This window comes from Podarcis melisellensis (assembly GCF_964234715.1).
Source record: "Podarcis melisellensis genome assembly, chromosome: 16".
Lineage (NCBI taxonomy): Eukaryota > Metazoa > Chordata > Lepidosauria > Squamata > Lacertidae > Podarcis > Podarcis melisellensis.
Genome location: NC_138533.1, coordinates 24668738 through 24692254, shown reverse-complemented (window position 1 = coordinate 24692254; position 23517 = coordinate 24668738). Strand labels below are relative to the sequence as shown.

General features: G+C 46.0%; 2 protein-coding genes across 2 annotated transcripts in view; one reads left to right on the top strand and one right to left on the bottom strand.

Moving 5' to 3' along the window:
• Positions 1-23517, top strand: part of POLE (DNA polymerase epsilon, catalytic subunit) — an 81349-nt gene that overhangs the window by 3012 nt on the left and 54820 nt on the right. The window contains exon 2 of the mRNA XM_081892187.1: positions 642-684. The gene's annotated coding sequence lies outside the window, so the exon portion shown is untranslated. The remainder of the gene's footprint in view (positions 1-641; positions 685-23517) is intronic.
• Positions 8576-23178, bottom strand: PXMP2 (peroxisomal membrane protein 2). The gene is made up of 5 exons (XM_081892635.1): positions 23009-23178; positions 14125-14229; positions 12988-13150; positions 10678-10797; positions 8576-9089 (listed from the first exon to the last, which is right to left on the bottom strand). Exons 1-5 carry the CDS (start codon positions 23116-23118, stop codon positions 9021-9023), a joined length of 567 nt encoding a protein of 188 aa, XP_081748761.1. The 5' UTR covers positions 23119-23178; the 3' UTR covers positions 8576-9020.

Sequence of the window (23517 nt, the reverse complement as noted above, 5' to 3'; positions counted from 1 at the left end):
CCTTGAAGGCAAGCGCCTTCGATGTACTGTTTGTGAGGCTTTCTAAAAACTTCTGTTTTTTAACGCAAGCCTTCCCAGACATGTAATTTTGCTATTTATTTATTTTAATAATCTGTTGAGCTTATCTATTATTTTGGTAATTTGATTACGTCTGTTGTTTTTAATGCTATTTTTAAATGAACATCTTACATAAAACCACTTACAAGTGCTATACACACACACACACACACACACACACACACCCCATATGGCCTGAATATAAGCCGCACTAAAAGTTAAAGTGTGGCTTAAATTCGCAACCTTACAAAAACGGGCTTTTATGATATCGCTGCTGAAACAGACATACGGTGAAATGGAACAAAAAATGTTTTATTGCCGATTTGCAAGCTTGAGACTGTTGTGCAATTAATTCTAATGTCATTCATCGCTTTCCCCGTATTTTACAGTGCAGTATTTTTTTTTTATTTGCATTTACGGTGCTATGAACAGGTGTTTAACCCACTAGCGGGTCCTCTCTAGTACCCGTAGGATTTTCGTCTACATTTGCCATTTATGGGTGTTAGTGCCTGCATAATTGTAAGGGAGTGGCTTATATTCAAGTATTGTCTTTTTTTCTCTCCCCCCCCCCTTCAATTTTAAAGGTGCTGCTTATATTCAGGTGTGGCTTATGTTCAGGTCAATACGGTATGTACAGTGGTACCTCAGGTTAAGTACTTAATTCGTTCCGGAGGTCCGTACTTAACCTGAAACTGTTCTTAACCTGAAGCATCACTTTAGCTAATGGGGCCTCCTGCTGCCGCTGCGCAGCCGGAGCACAATTTCTGTTCTCATCCTGAAGCAAAGTTCTTAACCTGAAGCACTATTTATGGGTTAGCGGAGTCTGTAACCTGAAGCGTATGTAAGCTGAAGTGTATGTAACCCGAGGTACCACTGTATATCTATCTATCTATCATCTAAATAAATAAATAAATAAATAAATATTTAAAATACACCAGAGATTTCAGCAGGCCTGGCCCACTACCCTTTCAAGCATATTTTCCAAGAAATGGGGACTAGAAACTTGCTCAGTAGTTTAAATCCAGGAAACCGTAGATTCTCTGGAAGCTGAATTCTATGGCCAATAGGACATTCACCTCATCTGCTTGACATACACACAGCTTTCTATGCAGGTAGAACAGCCGCCTGGTTCTGTCCTTGACCCTCATCCCACGAGAGGCCTTGGTCCTCCTTGGAGATGTTATTGTGACAAGTCTGGCCTGACAAAGGTGCCGGGAAGGGGTTAATCTGCCTAAGGCAGCGCTGCAACTTTTTAGCAAAGTACGGCACCATATGCAAGGGATTTAGCTTATAATCATCTCTGGGTTTAGCAGGAAATCTGGGAAGAGAGACCTTTTTGTGTTTATTATACATAAGAAGATCTTGGTGGTTAAGAATGTTCAGGGCTCCAAACTAGGGAGGGGAAAGCGGGTGGGGGGAGGACAGAGAGTAGGTTTTTGATAAGCTTTAAAGATTTGAGCGTTGGCATCAGCATCTGTGCAGCCCAAAATATCTTGCTTTAAAACTGCAGCGGCTGGGGAGGGGTGGGGAGGATGTGATCAGCAACACCCAGGCTCCTAGTTCAAGATCTGTCCCGGCTGCAAATTTATCCAAAGGAATACCAAGCTCCAACTTTTCAGTTTCTGACTGTGGTTCTGCCTTCTACTTCCTCCCTGCAATGGAGGGAGTCCCCTTTTCCGGCCCTCTCACACCTCCTATTTAGGAAGATAGAAAGCTGCCTTCTACCCAGTGTTAGAAACTCAAGATAAATAAGCTACACGTTTCCAAGCACAATTCAAAGTGTTGGTGCTGACCTTTAAAGCCCTAAACGGCCTTGGCCCAGTATATCTGAAGGAGCGTCTCCACCCCCATTGTTCTGCCCAGACGCTGAGGTCCAGCTCCGAGGGCCTTCTGGCGGTTCCCTCACTGCGAGAAGCCAAGTTACAGGGAACCAGGCAGAGGGCCTTCTCGGTAGTGGCACCCGCCCTGTGGAACACCCTCCCACCAGATGTCAGAGAGAACTACCAGACTTTTAGAAGACATCTGAAGGCAGCCCTGTTTAGGGAAGCTTTTAATGTTTGATGTATTACAGTATTTTAATATTTTTTTTGGAAGCCACCCAGAGTGGCTGGGAAAGCCCAGCCAGATGGGCGGGGTATAAATTATAAATTATTATTATTACACACCAAATGGCTCCTTAAACCAAGGTTATGGTTGCCAAAACAGAATGTCTACAGGCAAACCTCAGTTGTTGAACGTAATCCATTCCGGAAGCCCGTTCAGCTTCCAAAAGGTTTGACAACCGAATACAGTGGTACCTCAGGTTACATAAGCTTCAGGTTACATACACTTCAGGTTACAGACTCCGCTAACCCAGAAATAGTGCTTCAGGTTAAGAACTTTGTTTCAGGATGAGAACAGAAATCGTGCTTCGGCGGCGCAGCTGCAGCGGGAGGCCCCATTTGCTAAAGTGGAGCTTCAGGTTAAGAACAGTTTCAGATTAAGAACGGACCTCTGGAACGAATTAAGTACTTAACCCGAGGTACCACTGTAGCAGCTTCCGATTGGTTGCAGGATTTTCCTGCACTCAGCAGAAGCCGGGTCGGACATTTGGCTTCCAAAAAACTTTTGAAAACCAGATCACTTACTTCTGGGTTTTTGGCATTTGGGAGCCAAAGCGTTCCAAAACAGGCGTTCAGGATCCGAGGTTTGACTGTATTTTCCAATTGGGTGTAAGAAAGCTCTAAAGTCTTACTTTTCAAATGATGGACTGCAATTGGTTCTCAGTTAAACATCTGGCTACTTCAGATGACAACCTTAAGCTAATTTAAAAACTGAAGGAAGAAAAGTCGCTTGACCCAGGGACAGTCCACATATATCTTGGTCCATTCTAACCTTTTTCTTAATGCTGATGGCTCCTGCTCAGGCTGCACAGAAAAAGCATTTTGGTTCCAGAAAGTCATTCTGGTTGTGCAGGTAAAACATAGAATTCTACAGGATGTGGTGCTAGTGTGTGAAAATGGTCAAGATCCAAGGATCCCCAGGCATGCACCTCCAGATTTTGATGTCAGGTGCTATCCTGGCGCCCAGGCATCTTCACTTGGTTTCAAGTGGTTTTAGTTTAAAAAAAATTATTTAACAAGAACTTAATTATATCAAGACAGCTGTGGAAACAAGGGATAACCTTGCCTGTGGAAGATTTTTTAGAACTTCCCATTTTAAGGATGTAACTTCCTGCATTTTAAATTGAGAATACCTTAAGTGGTTCAAATCCTTTCGTAGTCAAATACAGTCAAAACCAGAAGCAAAAATGGTAGCCCTCCTGGTCACACTTACTCATCAGTGAATAAAATAGGGTGTAATAGTATAGGTGCAAGTGGTTGATAGCCAGGTCCAAAACGCTCCTGGCACCTGGCTAATTTCAAACATGGCTTCTACCAAGTCAGACCATTGGCCTGTCCAGGTCAGTATTGTCTATAACTTAATAAACACACAAGACGTAACTGGCTGTACATTTGAATAAATAAGGTATACTATCCATTGTATTAAATTGTAGATTTCAACAGAAGTAGCTCATAAAGTTCAACGAAAAAAGCAGAAGACCCAGTGGATCAGTTCATTCTCTAATCAGTTCATGCACAAGGTCCATATATGTGTAAGTGTCTATTCCACCTGTCTGTTCATAGCATCCAATAATCCACACAAAAGGTTGATACACTTCCACAGAATCCTTTCATAGAGTCTAAGACAAGGATTTCCATAATATTAGCCTTGTTTCACCGTCCTGGGCTTCATCAGTAGTACAAACTCATATACGGTATCACAGGACAGTGGATCTTATAGCACAGTAGTCTGAACAGACAGGTGGAATAGGGTCTTCTGCTTTTTTCGTTAAACTTTATGAGCTACTTCTGTTGAAATCTACAATTTAATACAATGGATAAAGGTAAAGGAACCCCTGACCATTAGGTCCAGTCGTGGCCGACTCTGGGGTTGCGGCGCTCATCTCGCTTTATTGGCCGAGGGAGCCGGCATACAGCTTCCGGGTCATGTGGCCAGCATGACTAAGCCACTTCTGGCGAACCAGAGCAGCGCACGGAAACGCCGTTTACCTTCCCGCTGGAGCGGTACCTATTTATCTACTTGCACTTTGACATGCTTTCGAACTGCTAGGTTGGCAGGAGCAGGGACCGAGTGATGGGAGCTCACCCCGTTGCGGGGATTCGAACTGCCAACCTTCTGATCGGCAAGCCCTAGGCTCTGTGGTTTAACCCACAGCGCCACCTGCGTCCCTTTAATACAATGAATAGTATACCTTATTTATACAAACATACAGCCGGTTACGTCTTGTGTGTTTATTGAATATGTTTCACATAACCAGAGGTTTGTTGTTGTTTCAGGTCAGTATTGTCTGCACCAACTGGCAGCAGCTCTCCAAGGTTTCAGGCAGTCGTCCCTCCCAGGACCCAGCCCTACCTTCAGATGCTGGGAGTTAAACCTCAGGCTTTCTGCATGGAAAGCTGATGCTCTAACTATAGCTTTCCCCTAGGGCCCAATCTCCAAAGTGTCCAGAGTTATCCTGCTTCTCACATGCTAGTTCCATTCAGCTGCTACGGCTGATAAGCTCGTGTTACATACATGAGCCACAGGCAGAGAAATCGATGACTTGGAAAGTAAACAGTGCTTTCTGTCGATGACGCAAAGAGGATTATTCCAATCCAAACCATTCATTTCATTATTCATTCTTTTCTTCGCTGTGGCTCGACATCTAGCTCTCAACGGCTGTATCAATATTGTGGCTTGTCTCTAAGTCAGACTCATAGAGTTGACTCCTTGAAATCCATGGGCGTTTCAGTGGGTCTTCTCTGAAAGTAACTCAGTTAGGATGCAGGCCAATGAAATTGTTAACCACGGCTTAGGATCTAAAAGAGTATCTGGGACAACCCAGCCAGATGGGTGGGGTATAAATAATAGTTATTATAATTATTATTATTAGCAATGAAAAATAACTTAAAACATCCTTCAACCCAGTGATCCCAGGGCTCCCAGGAACAGTATTCTCCAGGCACCAAATGAACCTAGGTGAACAGGAATTCCTCCTGGAAATCAACAAATGACAAAGACAGACACACTTCTCTAGAGTGGGCATTCCACAGCTGGGGAGCCAGCACCCAAAAGGCCCTGAACGACTCAGTGCCAATCAGGCAGCCCCCAGTGATGGCACCATTATTATTATTATTATTATTATTATTATTATTATTATTATTAGCTTCCAACATAAATAAAAACACAATAAAGCATTACACATTAAAAGGCTTCCTTAACATCACCAAGCCACACCACAAGTCCAGAATAGGTTCTTCTTCTTAAGGTGCCTGTAGAATATTTGCTCCAGGTCAGTCAAGCAAATGAGCCAAGCCACGGCTGGGCTGCTGGCCTTCTCCCACAAGACAGGGGGTTAGATTTGAACCACACTGGCTTTGAAACTTGAAGCATTGATCAGGAGGTCTCTGTCTGAATGCGTCCTCTAACTATGAAGACTTCGAGCCATGCCCTTCTCTTATCAGCCCTCCATCTGCAAAAATGAGGATAATACTGGCCTACCTTACAAAGCTGTTGTATTTGAACAACATCTACTGCACACTTGGAAACGGTTATATCAATGCTAAATTTTATTAACCCTTTCCTGTTTCCTGGCCCACGCAGTCCCTCAGTTGCACCCTCGTTCCTCACACCATGCCCTGCTGCAGGAAATCCTTTTAAGTTCCTAAATAAATAAGATGTGCCACAATGGTTTCTTTCTGGAGAAGCAGAGTTTTGCTGCCGATTTCCCCGAACCTTTGAAACTCTTTGCTGGCTTTTAAGTGGAGCAAGGTTGACACCTGGTGGTAGAGCTGAGCAACAGCCACTCCTTTTCCTCAAAAGGCCATGGGCAAAATATTGCTCCCCTTCTTTGTGCCGATCTGGATCCGATCCAGCAGCGAGTGTGTGAGCTCTGCAGACCCATAACAGAATAAGGCAGCCTCATCACAGAGAAGAGAGGCACAGAGTGGCCACCAATTTGCCTGTGCCTACCTCTTAGGCAGGGACATGGGTGGCGCTGTGGGTTAAACCACAGAGCCTAGGACTTGCCGATCAGAAGGTCGGCGGTTCGAATCCCCGCAACAGGGTGAGCTCCTGTTGCTCGGTCCCTGCTCCTGCCAACCTAGCAGTTTGAAAGCACGTCAAAGTGCAAATAGATAAATAGGTACCACTCCGGCAGGAAGGTAAACGGCGTTTCCGTGCGCTGCTCTGGTTCGCCAGAAGCGGCTTAATCATACTGGCCACATGACCCGGAAGCTGTACACCGGCTCTCTTGGCCAATAAAGCGAGATGAGCGTCGCAACCCCAGAGTCGGCCACGACTGGACCTAATGGTCAGGGGTCCCTTTACCTTTACCTTTTTACCTCTTAGGCAGGGGGCTGGTCCACTGTCCCTCAGACCTTGTGGGGGGCCAGACTATATGGGGGGGAATGAACAAATTCCTATGCACACTATGCACACCAGGCAAGCCCCACAAATAACCCACAGATGCATTTTAAAAGGACACATTCCATGCAAGAGCACCAGGCAAGGAAGACATTATTGTAGATTTTTCTTACCTTCACTGATATAAAGATATCATTCCTGGCAACCAGAGCCGGGCGATATCCGGTTTTCAACATCATGATATATCGCTAGCTAAACACTGTGATATTCTGATATATCACATCTGAAATAAGGATGAAGCTATGTAGAGGTATTAGCTGGCTTCACGGTTTTCCCCACATTGTGATTTTTGCACAGAACGCACCCACGATTCGAGCTGCATAGAGAAGCCCAAAATTATGAAAGTGGCAACGCAACATGGACTTCAAACTGATTTTGGACGATGTCCTGATATACAGTGGTACCTCAGGTTAAGTACTTAATTTGTTCCGGAGCTCCATACTTAACCTGAAACTGTTCTTAACCTGAAGCACCACTTTAGCTAATGGGGCCTCCCGCTGCTGCTGCACCATTTCTGTTCTCATCCTGTAACAAAGTTCTTAACCTGAAGCACTATTTCTGGGTTAGCGGAGTCTGTAACCTGAAGCGTATGTAACCGAGGTACCACTGTATCTCCCAGCCCTACTGGCAACCTTGCGATTATTAGCTGTGAAGATACTGTGACAGTTTTATAAATGTTTTTAGATGCTCTCAGCATTACTCGGGCATTTTGCATTATTTTTCTGTTTCGCTATTGTAATGTTTTGCTGTATTACATACCAACGTACAAATCAACGGAACAGAGAAAGTGACAAAGCTAATTTACAAGAGGCACAGCTTCTGGATATTTTGACTTAATTTTATAAAATGTTGCATGCCATGGAGAAAGTGGCTGGAGTAAAGTGTTCCTGCTTCTTTCCTAACATCTGAAATGCACCCCCCCACACACACACACCTTTCCCAGGTGTTGCATCTGCCTTCGTGCTAATAGGGGAACCAGATTCTTGCCATCCCTCCAAGCCCTGACCCCACACCATCCTGTTGCAGTTTAATGTGAAGCTTTTCATTGGCAAAAGAAAGAAGGAAAGAAGGCTGCAGATCAGCAGAATACCAATTGGATGCTTAATACCAACTGGGTCCAGCCACTGGCTCTCATTCCAAAATGGGATGCGGGGGGAGGACCTTAATTTGTGCCTAAAAAAGGTCAAGGGAACCCTGACCATTGGGTCCAGTCATGGCCGACTCTGGGATTGCAGTGCTCATCTCGCTTTATTGGCCGAGGGAGCCGGTGTACAGCTTCCGGGTCATGTGGCCAGCATGACTAAGCCGTTTCTGGCGAACCACAGCAGCGCACGGAAACGCCGTTTGCTTTCCCGCCGGAGTGGTACCTATTTATCTACTTGCACTTTGATGTGCTTTCGAACTGCTAGGTTGGCAGGAGCTGGGACCCAGCAACGGGAGCTCACCCCATCGTGGGGATTCGAAAAGCATCAATTCTTCGGCGATCAGCCTTCTTTATGATCCAGCTCTCTTCCATACATCACTACTGGGAAAACCATAGCTTTAACTATACAGACCTTTGTCGGCAAGGTGATGTCTCTGCTTTTTAAGATGCTGTCTAGGCCTGTCATTGCCCTTCTCCCAAGAAGCAGGCGTCTTTTAATTTCATGACTGCTGTCACCATCTGCAGTGATCATGGAGCCCAAGAAAGTAAAATCCCTCACTGCCTCCATTTCTTCCCCTTCTATTTGCCAGGAGGTGATGGGACCAGTGGCCATGATCTTAGTTTTGCGCTCTCTTCTTTCACCATCATTAAGAGGTTCTTTAATTCCTTCTCACTTTCTGCCATCAAAGCTGTGTCATCTGCATATCTGAGGTTGTTGTTAATGGAGCCTAAAAACTGTATTTGCCTTTTCTGCAGCTGCCTCACTTTCAGCTCGCAATAGGGTTGCAATCCTTTTCACACATCCTTCCCCCCAACCCCTAGTCAGGTATCTCACCTCTTCTTCAACAAAAACAGTCATTCCCCCCCTTTTATCGTTTAAGAGATTAATCTTCTCAATTTTATTTCTTTTAAAAACACGCACATAAAATGGCTTGTGCTGGTTTTCCCAATTCCAGTACACATTTTTAAACCATTCCCATTAAAAAAAAAAGAGTTATTGCCTGCTGTCTGTCCCCCCCCAAGAAAAACTAAACGTTAAGAAATGAGAAACAAAATTAATACACGTAGTGTACCAGATGTGATTGTTAAAGTGACAGGGTCCAGAAGGACCCAGCTGGAAGATGGCACAGCCCATCCCATTCCCATCCCTGCTTTCCTCAAGGAGCAGAAGAGTGTCGGACAGTAAATGTGCAACGGCAGGCAGCAAATCAGTTCTCTAAGCACAGTCCCTCGTCCTCCGCTGCCTGCCCCGGCAGGCAACTTTATCAAGCATGAAGGGCAGCTTCTTCTTCGACCGTCAGCTCCTGCAGGGTCACTTCTTCACAGAGGCAAGGTAGGCAAACCAGAAGAGGGCCACCAGGTTCCCAAACAGCACCTGGAACTGTGTTGAGGAGGAATTTGGTTAGAATTTAAGTTCTGACCTACCACGTTCACATCCCTGGAGGTGCTGTCGGGGACTGAACCAAGGCATTCTGGGAAACCACAAAATGGAGCCCTTCCCTGGCAGGGAAAAAAGGGTGGGTGAAGATCTACATGGGTTAGAGCGTGGTGCTGATAACGCCAAGGTTGCAGGTTTGATCCCTGTGGGGAAACAGATGCCTATTCCTGCACTGCAGGGGGTTGGACTAGGATCAGCATTTCCCAAACTTGGGTCACCGGCTGTTGTTGGACTACAACTCCCATCATCCAGGCTGACCCTATCTGCCCACAGACTGTCTCGCCAGAGTGGTGCATGCTCTAGTTATCTCCCGCTTGGACTACTGCAATGCGCTCTATGTGGGGCTACCTTTGAAGGTGACCCGGAAACTGCAATTAATCCAGAATGCGGCACAATTCAAAGTGTTGGTGCTGACCTTTAAAGCCCTAAACAGCCTTGGTCCAGTATACCTGAAGGAGCGTCTCCACCCCCCATCGTTCAGCACTGAGATCCAGCCCCGAGGGCCTTCTGGCAGTTCCCTCATTTCAAGAAGTGAGGTTACAGGGAACCAGACAGAGGGCCTTCTTGGTAGTGGCGCCCACCCTGTGGAACACCTTCCCTTCAGGAAATAAGCAGCTATCCTATCTTTAAAAAACATCTGAAGGCAGCCCTGTTCAGGGAAGTTTTTAATATTTAATGCTGTATTGTTTTTAACACTCGATTAGGAGCCGCCCAGGGTGACTGGGGAAACTCAGCCAGATGGGCGGGGTATAAATAATAAATTATTAGTAGTAGTATTATCAAGTGGTCCTGCTAGCTAGGGATGATTGAAGTTGTAGTCCAACAACAAAGTTTGGGAAACACTGGACTGGATGATCCTCAGGGTCCCTCCCAAGTCTAAAAATTCTATGGCTCTATGATTCTACATCAGGAGAAAGGGGAGAGATAAAGATCTACATTGGGATCTGCTGCACTAGTAGATTCTGCTGCCTGAGGCAGTCTCCTCACCTTGCCTCATGGCTGGGCCGGCCCTGGCTCTACAACTGAGCTACAGCCATTCCCTTTAAGACACGGTAAGCTGACTTACCGAGTCAGGCCACTGGCCATTGGCCCATTTCCCACAGTACTGTCTGCACTGACTGGCAGCAGCTCTCTCAGGGCTAAGGATTGAAGCCGGCACAAGGAAGTTGCCTTCTCATTGAGCTACGGCCATGGCTACCTTTCATAACACCAGATGCACTATAAGTTCAGAGATGGGGGAAACCTTCCAGGTGTCGGTGGCCTCCAACTCCCATCATTCACGGCTGCCCTTCATGCTGGCTAGAGCTGATGGGATTTGGAGTCCAGCATCTGGAAGCTCCCAGTTATCCCAGCCCTAAGAGGACTGATACTTTCATGGATGTAGCCTGAACCGCTTGGGAGACATGCATGCGAGGACTGAATGCCTGGGGCGCGTGGAGGGAATCGTGTGGGTCTCTCTCTCCCCCCCTCGGCTCAGCACCCCACGGAGTGGGAACTGCCCCCCCCCCGACCGAAAAGCGAGTCCTCTCACCTGCATAGGCACGTAGTTCAGATTGATAAACTGGACCGGCGTCCACACCTTCCAGTTCATCTTGAGGGATGTCCAGTAGCTGGATTTCATCCTTTTGATGAAAGCAGAGGTATCCTTCCCCTGAAACACATGGATAAACTGAGCTAGAGGAGGCCTCGAGGGAGGGGGGTGGACCAGGGGGATGTCCTGCACCTTTTCTGCAGTGGTTCAAGTCCCAGCCAACCCAGATCCCAGGGTTAGTGCTGACCTTTAAAGCCCTAAATGGCCTTGGCCCAGTTTACCTGAAGGAGCGTCTCCACCCCCATCGTTCTACCCGGACAGTGAGGTCCAGCTGACGGCCTTCTGCCGGTTCCCTCCCTGCGAGAAGTGAGGTTACAGGGAACCAGGCAGAGGGCCTTCTTGGTGGTGGCGCCTGCCCTGTGGAACGCCCTCCCATCAGATGTCAAGGAAATAAACAACTATCTGACTTTTAGAGGACATCTGAAGGCAGCCCTGTTTAGGGATGTTTTTAATGTTTGATGTTTTCTCGTGTTTTTAATATTCTGTTGGGAGCTGCCCAGAGTGGCTGGGGAAACCCAGCAAGATGGGTGGGATAATTTATTATTATTATTATTATTATTATTATTATTATTATTATTAGCATTCTAGCCTCACAACAGCCCTGTGAGGCAGCTCAGGCCAAGAGAGAGAAACAACTGGCCCGGGATTCACATAAGTTATTCAGCAAGGTTTATAGCACCACTTTATCAGCAAAAACCATGTCGTTTACATTTTATTTATTTATTTTTTAAAAAAGAAGTGTATACTGCTATATCATTAAAAGAAAAACAGAGCAATAATAAACTAAGCTAAAACCGTATAAAACGGACATCATTGCCTGAAGGATGGGTTCTTAATTGCTCGCATAGTAAGCCTGACAGAACAGAAAAGTCTGCAGCAGGTGTTTAAAATAAGATGCCTGCTGAATCTCTCCCGGCAGGATATTCCACAAGCCTGGACCAACGATACTAAAGGTTATTGCTGTTGTTTGTTTGTTTCTTATTGTTGTCTAATGAGCCTTAGCAACTTGAGGAATGACCAGTGGTGCTCCTGCAGATTATCTCGGCAATCTAGTTGGGATATAAGGGCTCAGCCGGTCCCTGAGGTACCCTGGACCTACGTTGTTCAGGGATTCACTTTTTAGAATCATAGAATCGTAGAGTTGGAAGGGACCCTAACGGTCATCTAGTCCAACCCCCTGCAATGCAGGAATCTCTAAAGCACCCACAACAGGTGGCTACCCAGAACCCTGCTTAAGAACCTCCAGTGAATGAGAATCCACAAACTCCACTGTCAGACGTCTCTTACAGTCCGAAAGTTCTTCCTGGCATTTAGTTGGAATCACCTTTCTTGTATCTTGAAGCCCTTCGTTTGGGTCCTACCTGTTATGTATTCAGTGGTCTGTGTTTGCCTGAGCTTGAGTCTGGACTAAGGATTCTGAGGCCCTGTGTTCTGATTCAAAACATGATATCCAAGCACAGAACATTTCAGGATTTGGGCCTCTGCCATTGGCCCTTAAAACTCTGAGTCACAATTCGCAGCTTGGAAGTTTAGACAGCCAATCATGTTGGGAGTGGGAGTGGCCCAGGCCTTCAGAAACGTATATAAGCAGTTGTTTTGCCCCTGTTGCCCAGTTCTGTTATTTCAAGAATGGTTCTTGCTGTTATCACTGTGCCTTGCCTTGTGGGAACCCACCTACACTTCACTGTTAGCATTCCTGCCCTGTGATTGCAGTCATAGGATTGTTTGTCTTTCACATGACATGGTATGTTTTGACTCCACAGAGTCGGAAGTGATGGAGGCAAGATATTTGTGTTACTGTGTTCCGTGAAGTAGAAGTATTGTCCTTTGTTCTTTTTGCTGTCTGATGCTAGAGAGGGAGCCATGTTGCAGTGCTCTGTGTGTGTTTATATGTAAATAAAGTAGATTAGCCAAAACGCTGAGTTGCTGAGGTCTGTGACGCATGATGCGCAAACTCTGCGGATCCCTAAGTGTGCCGGTGTCGGTTGGCATCGGTCGCTGTGATGTTCGGGCTGAAGAAAGCTTATGAAGCTCCCGAAAAATCGACCAGGAGGGAGGGAACATGCCAGTCGGGCATGTGTCTCTGCCAAGGTCCTACTCGAGTGTAGGCTGAACTCCTGACATTCACTACCCCCCTGAGCAAGAGGAGAAAAGCTTGCTCCACATACAGCCACCGTCACCGCCACCCTGATTCGAGCATCAACTGATGGGCACTAGCCTTTCCATCACAGGGCAGACCCAGGGATATACCTCCAGCAGGTTCATGACGAAGTAGTAAAGCACTAGGAAGGCTGGGGCAACCACAAGCCGGTCCAGCAGGAGTCTCTTGGCGATGGAAACTGGCACATCCGATGGGAACCATCGCTCCAAGTAGAGGTAGAAATAGTGGCTCAGTGGCCCAGTGAAGAAAAACCTGGAAAAGCAGGGAGGGGGAGGGGGGCAGGAAGCGAGATTATACATTGTTCATACAGATATCATTCTGCCTCTTCAAAAAATATCAGCTTAACTGTAAAAACTCGGCTCCAGACAGTTTAAACCCCAGCAACAAAACCCATAAGCTTCCCCCATTCGCTGAGCTGCTGTGATATCATGCAACCTCCTGGCTGCTAAGAGGAGAAGTGATTGTTCGCTATTTCGCAAGATTATTTTACTACATCACAACCCTGGCCGTCAGAAAACCTCTGAGCCGATGTTAAAAACGATTTTTTTAAAAAACGCGGAATTCAAAAGCATTCAACGGGTGATTAAAATCAATAGCAGCTAACAAGGAATAAAACATGTGTCAATTCGACATGTCTGGCTCTAAGCAAAAATTGTTTTCAGCGCTCACCAAAAAGAGAGCAGCGAGGGGCATTTGGAGGGTGCCAGCGACGGGCAGGGGGCTCTAAAGGGCAGCCATTGCCAGATAAATATTTGGCTGCAGGTCAGTGGTTGCAAATGTATATGGGGAAAGGGGCATCCTTGTTGCCCCACCCCCAGGCAAATTCCAATTGTGCTGGTTAAGAATGTCAAAGGAGCTGTACTGCTGGTTGTGGTCCATGGTCTATCTAGTCCAACATCCTTTTCTCACAATGAGAAGCATGATCCATGAACAACCCAAGCACAAGGGCACTAGACCCATCTGCGGTTTCCAGGAAATTGCATTCAGAAGTGTTACTGCCTCACATAGTAACTATCGATAGCCTTATTCTCTTTTAAAGCCATCCGAGTTAGTGGCCCTTGCTACCTCCTGTGGCAGTGAGTTCCACAGTTTAACTATGTGGCGTGTGAAACCTGGCTGTGGCCCTGCCAACCTCCCTATATTTCCAAGCGGGCACAGCACGCTTTGCAAACCTGTCCAGATCCACCCTCGGAAGAACGGGGCCCCATTCTGGCCCCCACACTTACCCATAGATGAAGAACCTCAAAGGGCCAGCCAAATCCAGACCTCTTTTCTTCTGGTTCTTCTCGATGATCTGAGCCAGGAAACTCCCAAGGGCCGAGAGGACCGCACTACAGGGAGGAAAAGAGAGAACGTCTCAGAGGCCAGCCTGGGTCAAGCAACAAAGCCACTCATGAGAAGAGCCTGCTGGATCAGGATCCTGCTCTCACAGTGGCCAAGCAGATGCCCCAAAGGGAAACCTGCAATTCGGACCAGCGCTCAACAGTACTTTCTCCTCCTGTGGTTTCCAGCAACTGGTATTCAGAAGCATTTGCTGTCTTCCAATGATGGAGAAGCCATTGTGGCTAATGGAGATCAATAGTCCTTTCATTCATGAATTCGTCTAGCCATCCCTGTCCCCTGTGGCAGCGAGTTCCACAGTTTAACTATGCGTTAATCGAAGAAGTCATTTCTTTCCTCATTCCCGAATCCTACAGTCTTCACAGGATATCCACGAGTTCTACCAGAAGCATTTTTACTCGGTATTATAGGCCAAGACATTAATAGACAAGATGTCAAACTGTCCTTATATGCAACAACAGCGGCAAAAGTATTGTTAGCCCAGAAATGGAAGCAAGAAGAAATTCTGACAAAAGAAGAATGGCAGACAAAATTAATGGACTATGCAGAATTGGACAAATTGACAGGAAGGATTCGAAACCTGTGGGACCAGAGATTTACAGAAGATTGGAAGAAGTATATGAATTATTTAAAGAGCAACTGCAATCAACAAATTTCGCTAGTAGGACTAGAAGAAGTTTTGTAAGGAGAGATATATGAAGTGTTACAAATTAGAAAAAGATAGAGATATTGGTTATGAGTTTGAAATGTGAATAGGGAAAATAAGAAATGCATACTAAGAGATTAGATTGGAAAAATTTCAGACAGGACTGATGGAAGTAAAAAAAAATTGAATAAGATGTAAAAGTATGTTTATTTACTGTTAAAAATGATATGTTAAAAAACTAATTAAAAAAATTATATATAGGGTGTCCACGAGTTCTAGCGTTTAAATCTAGTTAAAATCCCAGGTTCAAAGAAGAGGAATTTGGCAAACTGGCTTCGTAAACACAGAGGCCTGTATCATAACTGCTCGGAATCTCAGAGTCAGTTCATGCAATTGTAGGTTACTTGGGGAGATTATTAACACACTTCTACAACTCGTCCAGGATTTAACAGCAGCCTCGCTGGACCAGACCAAAGGTCCATCTCATTTAGCTTTGCCCAACCTGGTGCAATCTAACAGAACACATTTTTTTTATGTTAGTTTCTCTGACGTATGTGTTTCTTCCCACACTTTACCCTAGTCAATGTATCTCTGAGCACATTACCTGGTTGGAGAACCAGATTGCAAAATTCAGAGAAGCACGAATTTCAACGGATGGCTGAGTTTTGGTTCATGCATTGTTCTAGAGAGTGTGATTTCGGGGAAGTTTGCTTTGAACCTGGATAGCTCAGTTGGCTAGAGCAGGCATAAGCAAACTTGGCTCTCCAGATATTTTTGGGACTACAATTCCCATCATCCCTGACCCATGAGGGATCATGGGAGTTGTAGTCCCAAAACATCTGGAGGGCCGAGCTTGCCTATGCCTGGGCTAGAGTGTGGTGCTGATAATGCCAAGGTTGCAGGTTCGATCCCTGCATATTCCTGCACTGCAGAGAGCTGAACTGGATTATTCTCAGGGTCCCTGCCAACTCTACAATTCTATGATATGAGAAAGGAATCTAATTTCTGCCCCACCCCTTTCTCCAGGTGAGGCCCTGTGCAAAACACAAAAAGATCAACGGAAGCGTGGGTTACTGGGATTTGGAAATACTCCCAACCCCTTCATCTTGAGATCTGCAAGAGCTCTCAAGAGATGGGTGGCAAGGGGACCCAAATGAGCCCTTGAGAACTCAAGCACTTTTTGCTCAATACTCTGTCAAAGAAAGTCATCTATTCAGCCAGAGGATGCATTCAGCTTTGGGGAGCATTGCATTTGCTTTTCTGATTACAGTGGTGCCTCGCAAGACGAAATTAATTCGTTCCGCAAGTCTCTTCGTCTTGCGGTTTTTTCGTCTTGCGATGCACGGTTTCCCATAGGAATGCATTGAAAATCAATTAATGCGTTCCTAGGGAAACCGCCTTCAGACCAGGTCCGGGGACAGTCTGTCCCCGGACCTCTTCTGAAGGCTGGGGGGCGCGGGCTTCGCAGCAGCGCTACGAAGCCCGGCGGCTGGGGCAGGTGTTCCCGCCCCCCCACCCCGCTTCGGAGCAGCGTTCCGAAGCGGGGTGGCTGGGGCAGGTGTTCCCGCCCCCCGCCCGGCTTCGCAGCAGCGCTACGAAGCCCAGCGGCTGGGGCAGGTGTCCGGGATCTCTTTTGAAGCAAGCGGCTGCGGAGAGACGCGATCTCCCCGCAGCCGCTTGCTTCAAAAGAGGTCCGGGATCTCTTTTGAAGCAAGCGTCTGCGGAGAGACGCGATCTCCCCGCAGCCGCTTGCTTCAAAAGAGGTCCGGGATCTCTTTTGAAGCAAGCGGCTGCGGAGAGAAGCGATCTCCCCGCAGCCGCTTGCTTCAAAAGAGGTCCGGGGGCAGCGGGAAGAGCTGCCCCCGGACCTCTTTTGAAGCAAGGGGCGGTGGGGAGAAGCGATCTCCCCGCCGCCCCTTGCTTCAAAAGAGAAGACCCGCTGTCCCCGGGGCAAGCTTCGTTTTGCGAAGCAAGCCCATAGGGAAATTCGTCTTGCGAGGCAACTCGAAAACGAAAAAACCTTTCGTTTTGCGAGTTTTTCGTCTCGCGAGGCGTTCGTCTTGCGGGGTACCACTGTATAAGGCAAGAGCTTCTATCCCATTTTCGAACTTTCCTTTTGCACTGCAGTGCTTGTTGCATCATGGAACTGCAGTTGTTTTTTTTAAATTGTTTTTATTAAAATTTTACAGCAAGTTTTAGCATAATCAAAAATTCTAATTAGATTTTACATTTTCAGTTAACCTCCCCCCCCCCACCCCCAATTTCTCTTTCTGGTTTATAGCATATTTATTTCTTCTGCATATAATTTTATATGCCTTATGTACTAAAATGAACGTTGTACCTTGTTAGTCTGTTCTAATTATTTTACAATTCCACCACATATGAAAAAGGTACCTTCCTTTTCTTTGTATTTTCAGCACTTGTTGGAACTTTTTCAACACATTTTTGCCATTTTCACTGGTGTAATATACCATCTATACATCATTTTCATATACAGTGGTACCTTGGGTTAAGTACTTAATTCGTTCCGGAGGTCCGTTCTTAATCTGAAACTGTTCTTAACCTGAAGCACCACTTTAGCTAATGGGGCCTGCCGCTGTCACTGCACCACCGCTGCATGATTTCTGTTCTCATCCTGAAGCAAAGTTCTTAACCCGAAGGTGGTACATGACTCCAGTCAAACTTGCAAAAATTTACCACTTGCCTGATAATAAGTGCTGGAAATGTAAAGAAACTGAAGGTACATTCTTTCACCTTTGGTGGACATGCCCAAGGATTAAGACTTTCTGGGAGATGATTTATAATGAAATGAAAAAGGTATTTAAATATACCTTCCTGAAGAAACCAGAGGCCTTTCTCCTGGGCATGGTTGGCCAATTGGTGTCAAAGAAGGATAGAACATTTTTTATGTATGATACAACAGCAGCAAGAACACTCATCGCATAGTATTGGAAGACAGAAGATTTACCCACCGTGGAAGAATGGCAGATGAAGGTTATAGACTATATGGGACTGGCAGAAATGACCGGCAGAATCCGAGACCAGGGAAAAGAGACGGCGGAAGAAGATTGGAAGAAATTTAAGGACCATCTTAAGAAACACTGTAAGATTATTGAATGTTAGAACGATGTTGATTTAGAAATTAAGGGGTTTTTAGCTGTAATGATTAGGTAATTAAGAAAAGAAAGATCAAAAATTAAACAGAAATTAGGGGAAGGATTTGCTGAATTGATTTAATTAGAGATTGGAATACAGGAAGGGGAGGTATGAGGAGGTCGGGAAAGTAAGTTTTATGAATATAAGGGATTGAAATTATACTTGTTATTGTATGTTTTGTATATATGTCTTATTGCCTTCTCTGTTTTTTTTTTGTTTTTTGTTTTTTCTATTTTATATAATTTTTTGAAAACTTTAATAAATATCTTTTTTAAAAAAGTTCTTAACCCGAGGTAATATTTCTGGGTTAGCAGAGTCTGTAACCTGAAGAGTATGTAACCTGAAGCGTATGTAATCCAAGGTACCACTGTAATTCTCTTTCAGCAATATACAATCCGTAAATTTTAAATTATTTTTCCATAACTTTCCCCAATCTTCCATTTGTATATTGTGTCCTATATCTTGTGACTTTATCTGGAACTGCAGGTTTTTGACTGATAAGTCACACAGAATCACCCTCACATCAGTGGGCATGTTGTGATGTAATAAAGACCATCACTAGGCATTGATGCTAATCCTCTGCCCTTTGTGCTTCTGTTATAGGATTTTTCCTGATTTCGCTCTTGCTGGGCACACAGAAAAGGGCCTTCTTGGTGGCTGCTCCCAGACTGTGAAACTCCCTCCCAGGAAAAGCTAGACTGGCTCCGTCCTTGTTCTCTTTTATTTCCACAGGCCTTTGCGAACTGTCTTTTTCTTTCTTTCTAATGAAAGGACTTTTAAGAGTGCTGTGCTGTTTTTATTATCTGTATTTCAATAGATTTGTGTTATATACTGTTTAAACTCTATTCTAGTTTAATTGCTTTTTAAAGATTACCTTTTATATGATTTTAGCTATTTGTATTTTATCTGACTAGCTTTAATTTGTGTAAGATGCCTTGGGTCCTGGTCTGGGGGGAAAGGTGGGATGATAATGGTGGTGGTGGTGCCAGCTTAATAATAATAGTCCCAGGTTACGAGGACTACCGATGGATTTTTATTTTTTTTCTGGAATCAAGGAACATGGAAATGAGTGTTAAACATGCTATATATCACATTCGTTTTCCAGAAGTGGCTTTTATGCCGTGTGAAAGCTCAAGCACAATGTGGGAATTAGCAGTTAGGCAAACTCTGGGGAAATGGAATTAACAACTACATGAATGAAGCTGGACATGACCCAGCTCATTAGAAAGCCTGTTTTCAATGCTTAGTAGTAATAATAATAATAATAATAATAATAATTATTATTATTATTATTATTATTATTATTATTATTATTATTATTATTATTTTTTATTTATACCCTGCCCATCTGGCTGGGTCTCCCCAGCCACCCTGGGTAGCTTCCAACAAAGTATTAAAATCTGGTGGGAGGGCGTTCCACAGGGTGGGTGCCACTACCGAGAAGGCCCTCTGCCTGGTTCCCTGTAACTTGGCTTCTCGTAGTTAGGGAACCTCCAGAAGGCCCTCAGCACTGGACCTCAGTGTCCGGGCAGAACGATGGGAGTGGAGGCGCTCCTTCAGGTATACTGGACCTGACTCTCTGGGCAGCTCCCAACACTCTGGGCGGCTCCCAACAGAACAAGTATAGCTCCCCACGGAACATTCGCACCCCAAAGCTTTGACCCCATTTCTTTGCTAAGAGTGTGGAAACTGAAGCAATGCAGGCGGTGGCCAACCTGAGAGAACACCCTTACTCCCACAGAGCAATGAGGCAAAGAAGCTTCAGATCATGCAGAGTCTCGAAGCACCTTAGAGACTAAAACCTTGTATTAAGAACATAAGGAGAGTCTGGTGGGTCAGGTCACTGGCCCACCTAGTCCAGCCTCCTGCTCTCACAGTGGCCGCTGAGATGCCTGGGGGAAACCCACAAGCAGGACCTGAGCACAAGAGCAACATTCTCCCCACCTGTGGTTCCCAGCAGCTAGTATTCAGAAGCATTGCTGCCTCCAACTGTGGCTAGCATGAATTTGTGCACCCTCTTTTAAAGTTGGAAGCCACCACTGCGTCTTGTGGGAGTGAGTTCCACAGTTTAACTAAGCACCGCTTGAAGTGCTTCCTTTTATGTGTCCTGCCAAGGCTTAGGGCAGAATAAGCATGCTGACAATTCATTTCAGAAATCATTGACAATAAAAATATAATAATACTATTAATTTATTATTTACACCCCGTCCATCTGGCTGGGTTTCTCCAGCCACTCTGGGTGGCTCCCAACAGAATGAAAAGCATAATAATAATAATAATAATAATAATAATAATTTATTATTTATACCCCGCCCATCTGGCTGGGCCTCCCCAGCCACTCTGGGCGGCTTCCATAAAAACCAAAAATACAGTAAAATTACACGTTAAAAACTTCCCTGAACAGGGCTGCCTTAAGATGTCTTCTGAATGTCAGGTAGTTGTTTATCGCTTTGACATCTGCTGGAAGGGCGTTCCACAGGGTGGGTGCCACTACAGACATTAAAAACTTCCCTAAACAGGGCTGCCATCACGAAACAACTCTTGCGCCCAGCTGGGAATGCTGTGCAGGCTAAGGCTGTTATCCTACATAAGCATAAAGGTAAAGGGACCCCTGACCATTAGGTCCAGTCATGGCCGACTCTGGGGTTGCGGTGCTCATCTCGCTTTATTGGCCGAGGGAGCCGGTGTACAGCTTCCGGTCATGTGGCCAGCATGACTAAGCCGCTTCTGGCGAACCAGAGCAGCGCACGGAAACGCCGCTTACCTTCCCGCTGGAGTGGTATCTATTTATCTACTTGCACTTTGACGTGCTTTCAAACTGCTAGGTTGGCAGGAGCAGGGACTGAGCAACGGGAGCTCACCCCGTCGCGGGGATTCGAACCGCCAACCTTCTGATCGGCAAGTCCTAGGCTTTGTGGTTTAACCCACAGCACCACCTGCGTCCCTCTACATAAGCATACTTGGGTGCATAAGCCCTTTTCAGCTCAGTTAAGACCATTTTCTCAGGCTTAGGATCTGGCTTCCACAACAATGCAATGTGGAGTTGGGAAAATCCTGTTCTGTTCAGCCTAGTGGATCAGGTTGCGAAACCAGTCCTGCAAGACGCTGTTGAAGTTTCACGGAAGGTTCTAATCTGAAGTTGAGATCTTTCAAACAGCTGAACTACCAGAGATTATTTCCAAATAAACCTGTTGGTCCTGGGATGGAACCTTTTAATGCAAATTAAAGCCGGCTTTTAGACTTTACATGCCCAACCAAAAAAATACAGCAGAGGTGACATCTCAGCATGCAGAACTACAGTTCCTACGATTCTTTAATCGCCAGGACTATCACTGCAGATGGTGACAGCAGCCATGAAATTAAAAGGCACCTGCTTCTTGGGAGAAAAGCAATGACAAACCTAGACAGCATCTTAAAAAATAGAGACATCACCTTGCCAACAAAGGTCCGTATAGTAAAAGCTATGGTTTTCCAAGTAGTGATGTATGGAAGTGAAAGCTGGACCATAAGGAAGGCTGATCGCCAAAGAATTGATGCTTTTGAATTATGGTGCTGGAGGAGACTCTTGAGAGTCCCATGGACTGCAAGAAGATCAAACCTCTCCATTCTTAAGGAAATCAGCCCTGAGTGCTCACTGGAATGACAGATCGTGAAGCTGAGGCTCCAACACTTTGGCCACCTCATGAGAAGAGAAGACTCCCTGGAAAAGACCCTGATGTTGGGACAGATGGAGGGCACAAGGAGAAGGGGACGACAGAGGACGAGATGGTTGGACAGTGTTCTCGAAGCTACCAGCATGAGTTTGACCAAACTATGGGAGGCAGTGGAAGACAGAAGTGCCTGGCGTGCTCTGGTCCATGGGGTCACGAAGAGTCGGACGCGACTAAACGACTAAACAACAACATTAAAGTGGTACAGTTGAGCTTTAAATATACAGCATGAATGCAGCCTAGGTCTAGGGGTGAGGACCAGCTTCAAATCCCCGCCCACTGCTGGGCGACCTCAGGCCAATCGCTCTCAACCTAACCTTCTTTGCAAGGGTGTTGCAAGGAGGTGATGCATGAAATAAACACACTGACCGTTGGCAACAGCGATAGTTGATAACACAAAACAAGCTCCGGGGGCAAAGGGCAGCATATAAGTGTAAGAAGATAAAATAGTTTGACATGGGAGAGTGACAACCAGCGCTCAGTTCTAAGAAGGGCAAAGTCGGGAAATTGGTTGCAAGAAAATGATACAATGCCCTGGCCCATCTCTGCAAACAGAAGAATTAAACCACCTTCCTCCAAACTGGTGCTGTTGAAATGCTACAACTCCCATCACCCTCCACCAGCGCTGCCATGCATTTTAACAAACCAATAACATGTATTTCAAAAAGCAAAAGAAGATTCTTAAAAAATGGACAGACAAAACTAGTTTGCTTAAAATGGGTTTCCAGTGAGTTCAACAGAACCTGCATGCCTAGGAACCCACGATTAGTAATTCACCGTGGCTACTCAGAAGTAAGTCCTGCTGAATTCCATGGGGTCCTGCTGCGCATGACTTAAGACTGCAAGATTCTAAAACAGGACTACCCGGCTTCTGAAATGCTTTCTCTGGAGTAAGCCCCAACTAAGTTCAATGGGACTTGCTTCCTAAGAAATTAAGTTTTAAGGTAACAGGAGGCTGTTCCTGGGCAGCCACCTGACTGAATGCTTACTCGGGAGTAAGCCCCACAGACTTAAATAGGTATTTCTCCGCAGCAAATGCGGTTTCCGGGGATTGGATCCAATGTCAGCCTTACTCAGAGTAGACCTATTGAAGTGAATGAACATCACCCGTTCATTCCAACGGGTCTCCTCCAAGTATAACTTAGTTGAACCGCAACAGTTGTTTCCAGAACACGTTTACTCGGGAGTAAATCCCATTGAGTTGAGTGGGGATCTTACTCCCGAGTAAAAGCATGCTGAGGTTCGCAGCCCACGCACCTGGAGACGGCTTTCGTGAGCACCGGGTAGAGGCGCAGCAGGAGCAAGTAGCGCGCCAGCAGCTTCTGGGGCAGCGGCCCCGATTCGGGCTTGGAAAGCGCCGGAGACATCGCGCAGACGAGCTGGACGCAGGAGCAAAGGAAAAAGCGCTCCGGGAGGTCCACTGCGCATGCGCTTCAGCGGCTGCCACCGAGAAGCTGGGCTAGCCACGCCCACGCAGCGGTATCTACCCCCGAAATGAGCCAATCAGAGGGGAGAGGGCGGGCATTACGACACAATAAGTGGGCGTGGCGTAGAAAGCAGGCGAAACAGTCACACACAAGAATCCTAAACTTTTGCGCCTAGGAGGGGGGCGGAGCCGGACGCGAATGTGGGCGGGACGGTTAGCTGAGGAGAAAAAAATTAGCCAATGAAAAGAGGGTTAAGGAGCCGGGAGGTGCGCGTAGGGGCGGGAATTGCTGCGAGAGGCGGAGCTAGCCTTGCTTGTGAGGAGACTTTGACAACGAGCG

Bases quoted from the DNA above. Each gene is read 5' to 3' on its own strand.
- PXMP2 (XM_081892635.1), bottom strand. From the start codon at position 23,118: ATGTCTCCGGCGCTTTCCAAGCCCGAATCGGGGCCGCTGCCCCAGAAG. The intron at 14,230-23,008 runs GTGCGTGGGCTG...TCCTCCCTGTAG, and splicing joins CTCACGAAAGCCGTCTCCAG to TGCGGTCCTCTCGGCCCTTG. The intron at 13,151-14,124 runs GTAAGTGTGGGG...CTGCTTTTCCAG, and splicing joins TTGAGGTTCTTCATCTATGG to GTTTTTCTTCACTGGGCCAC.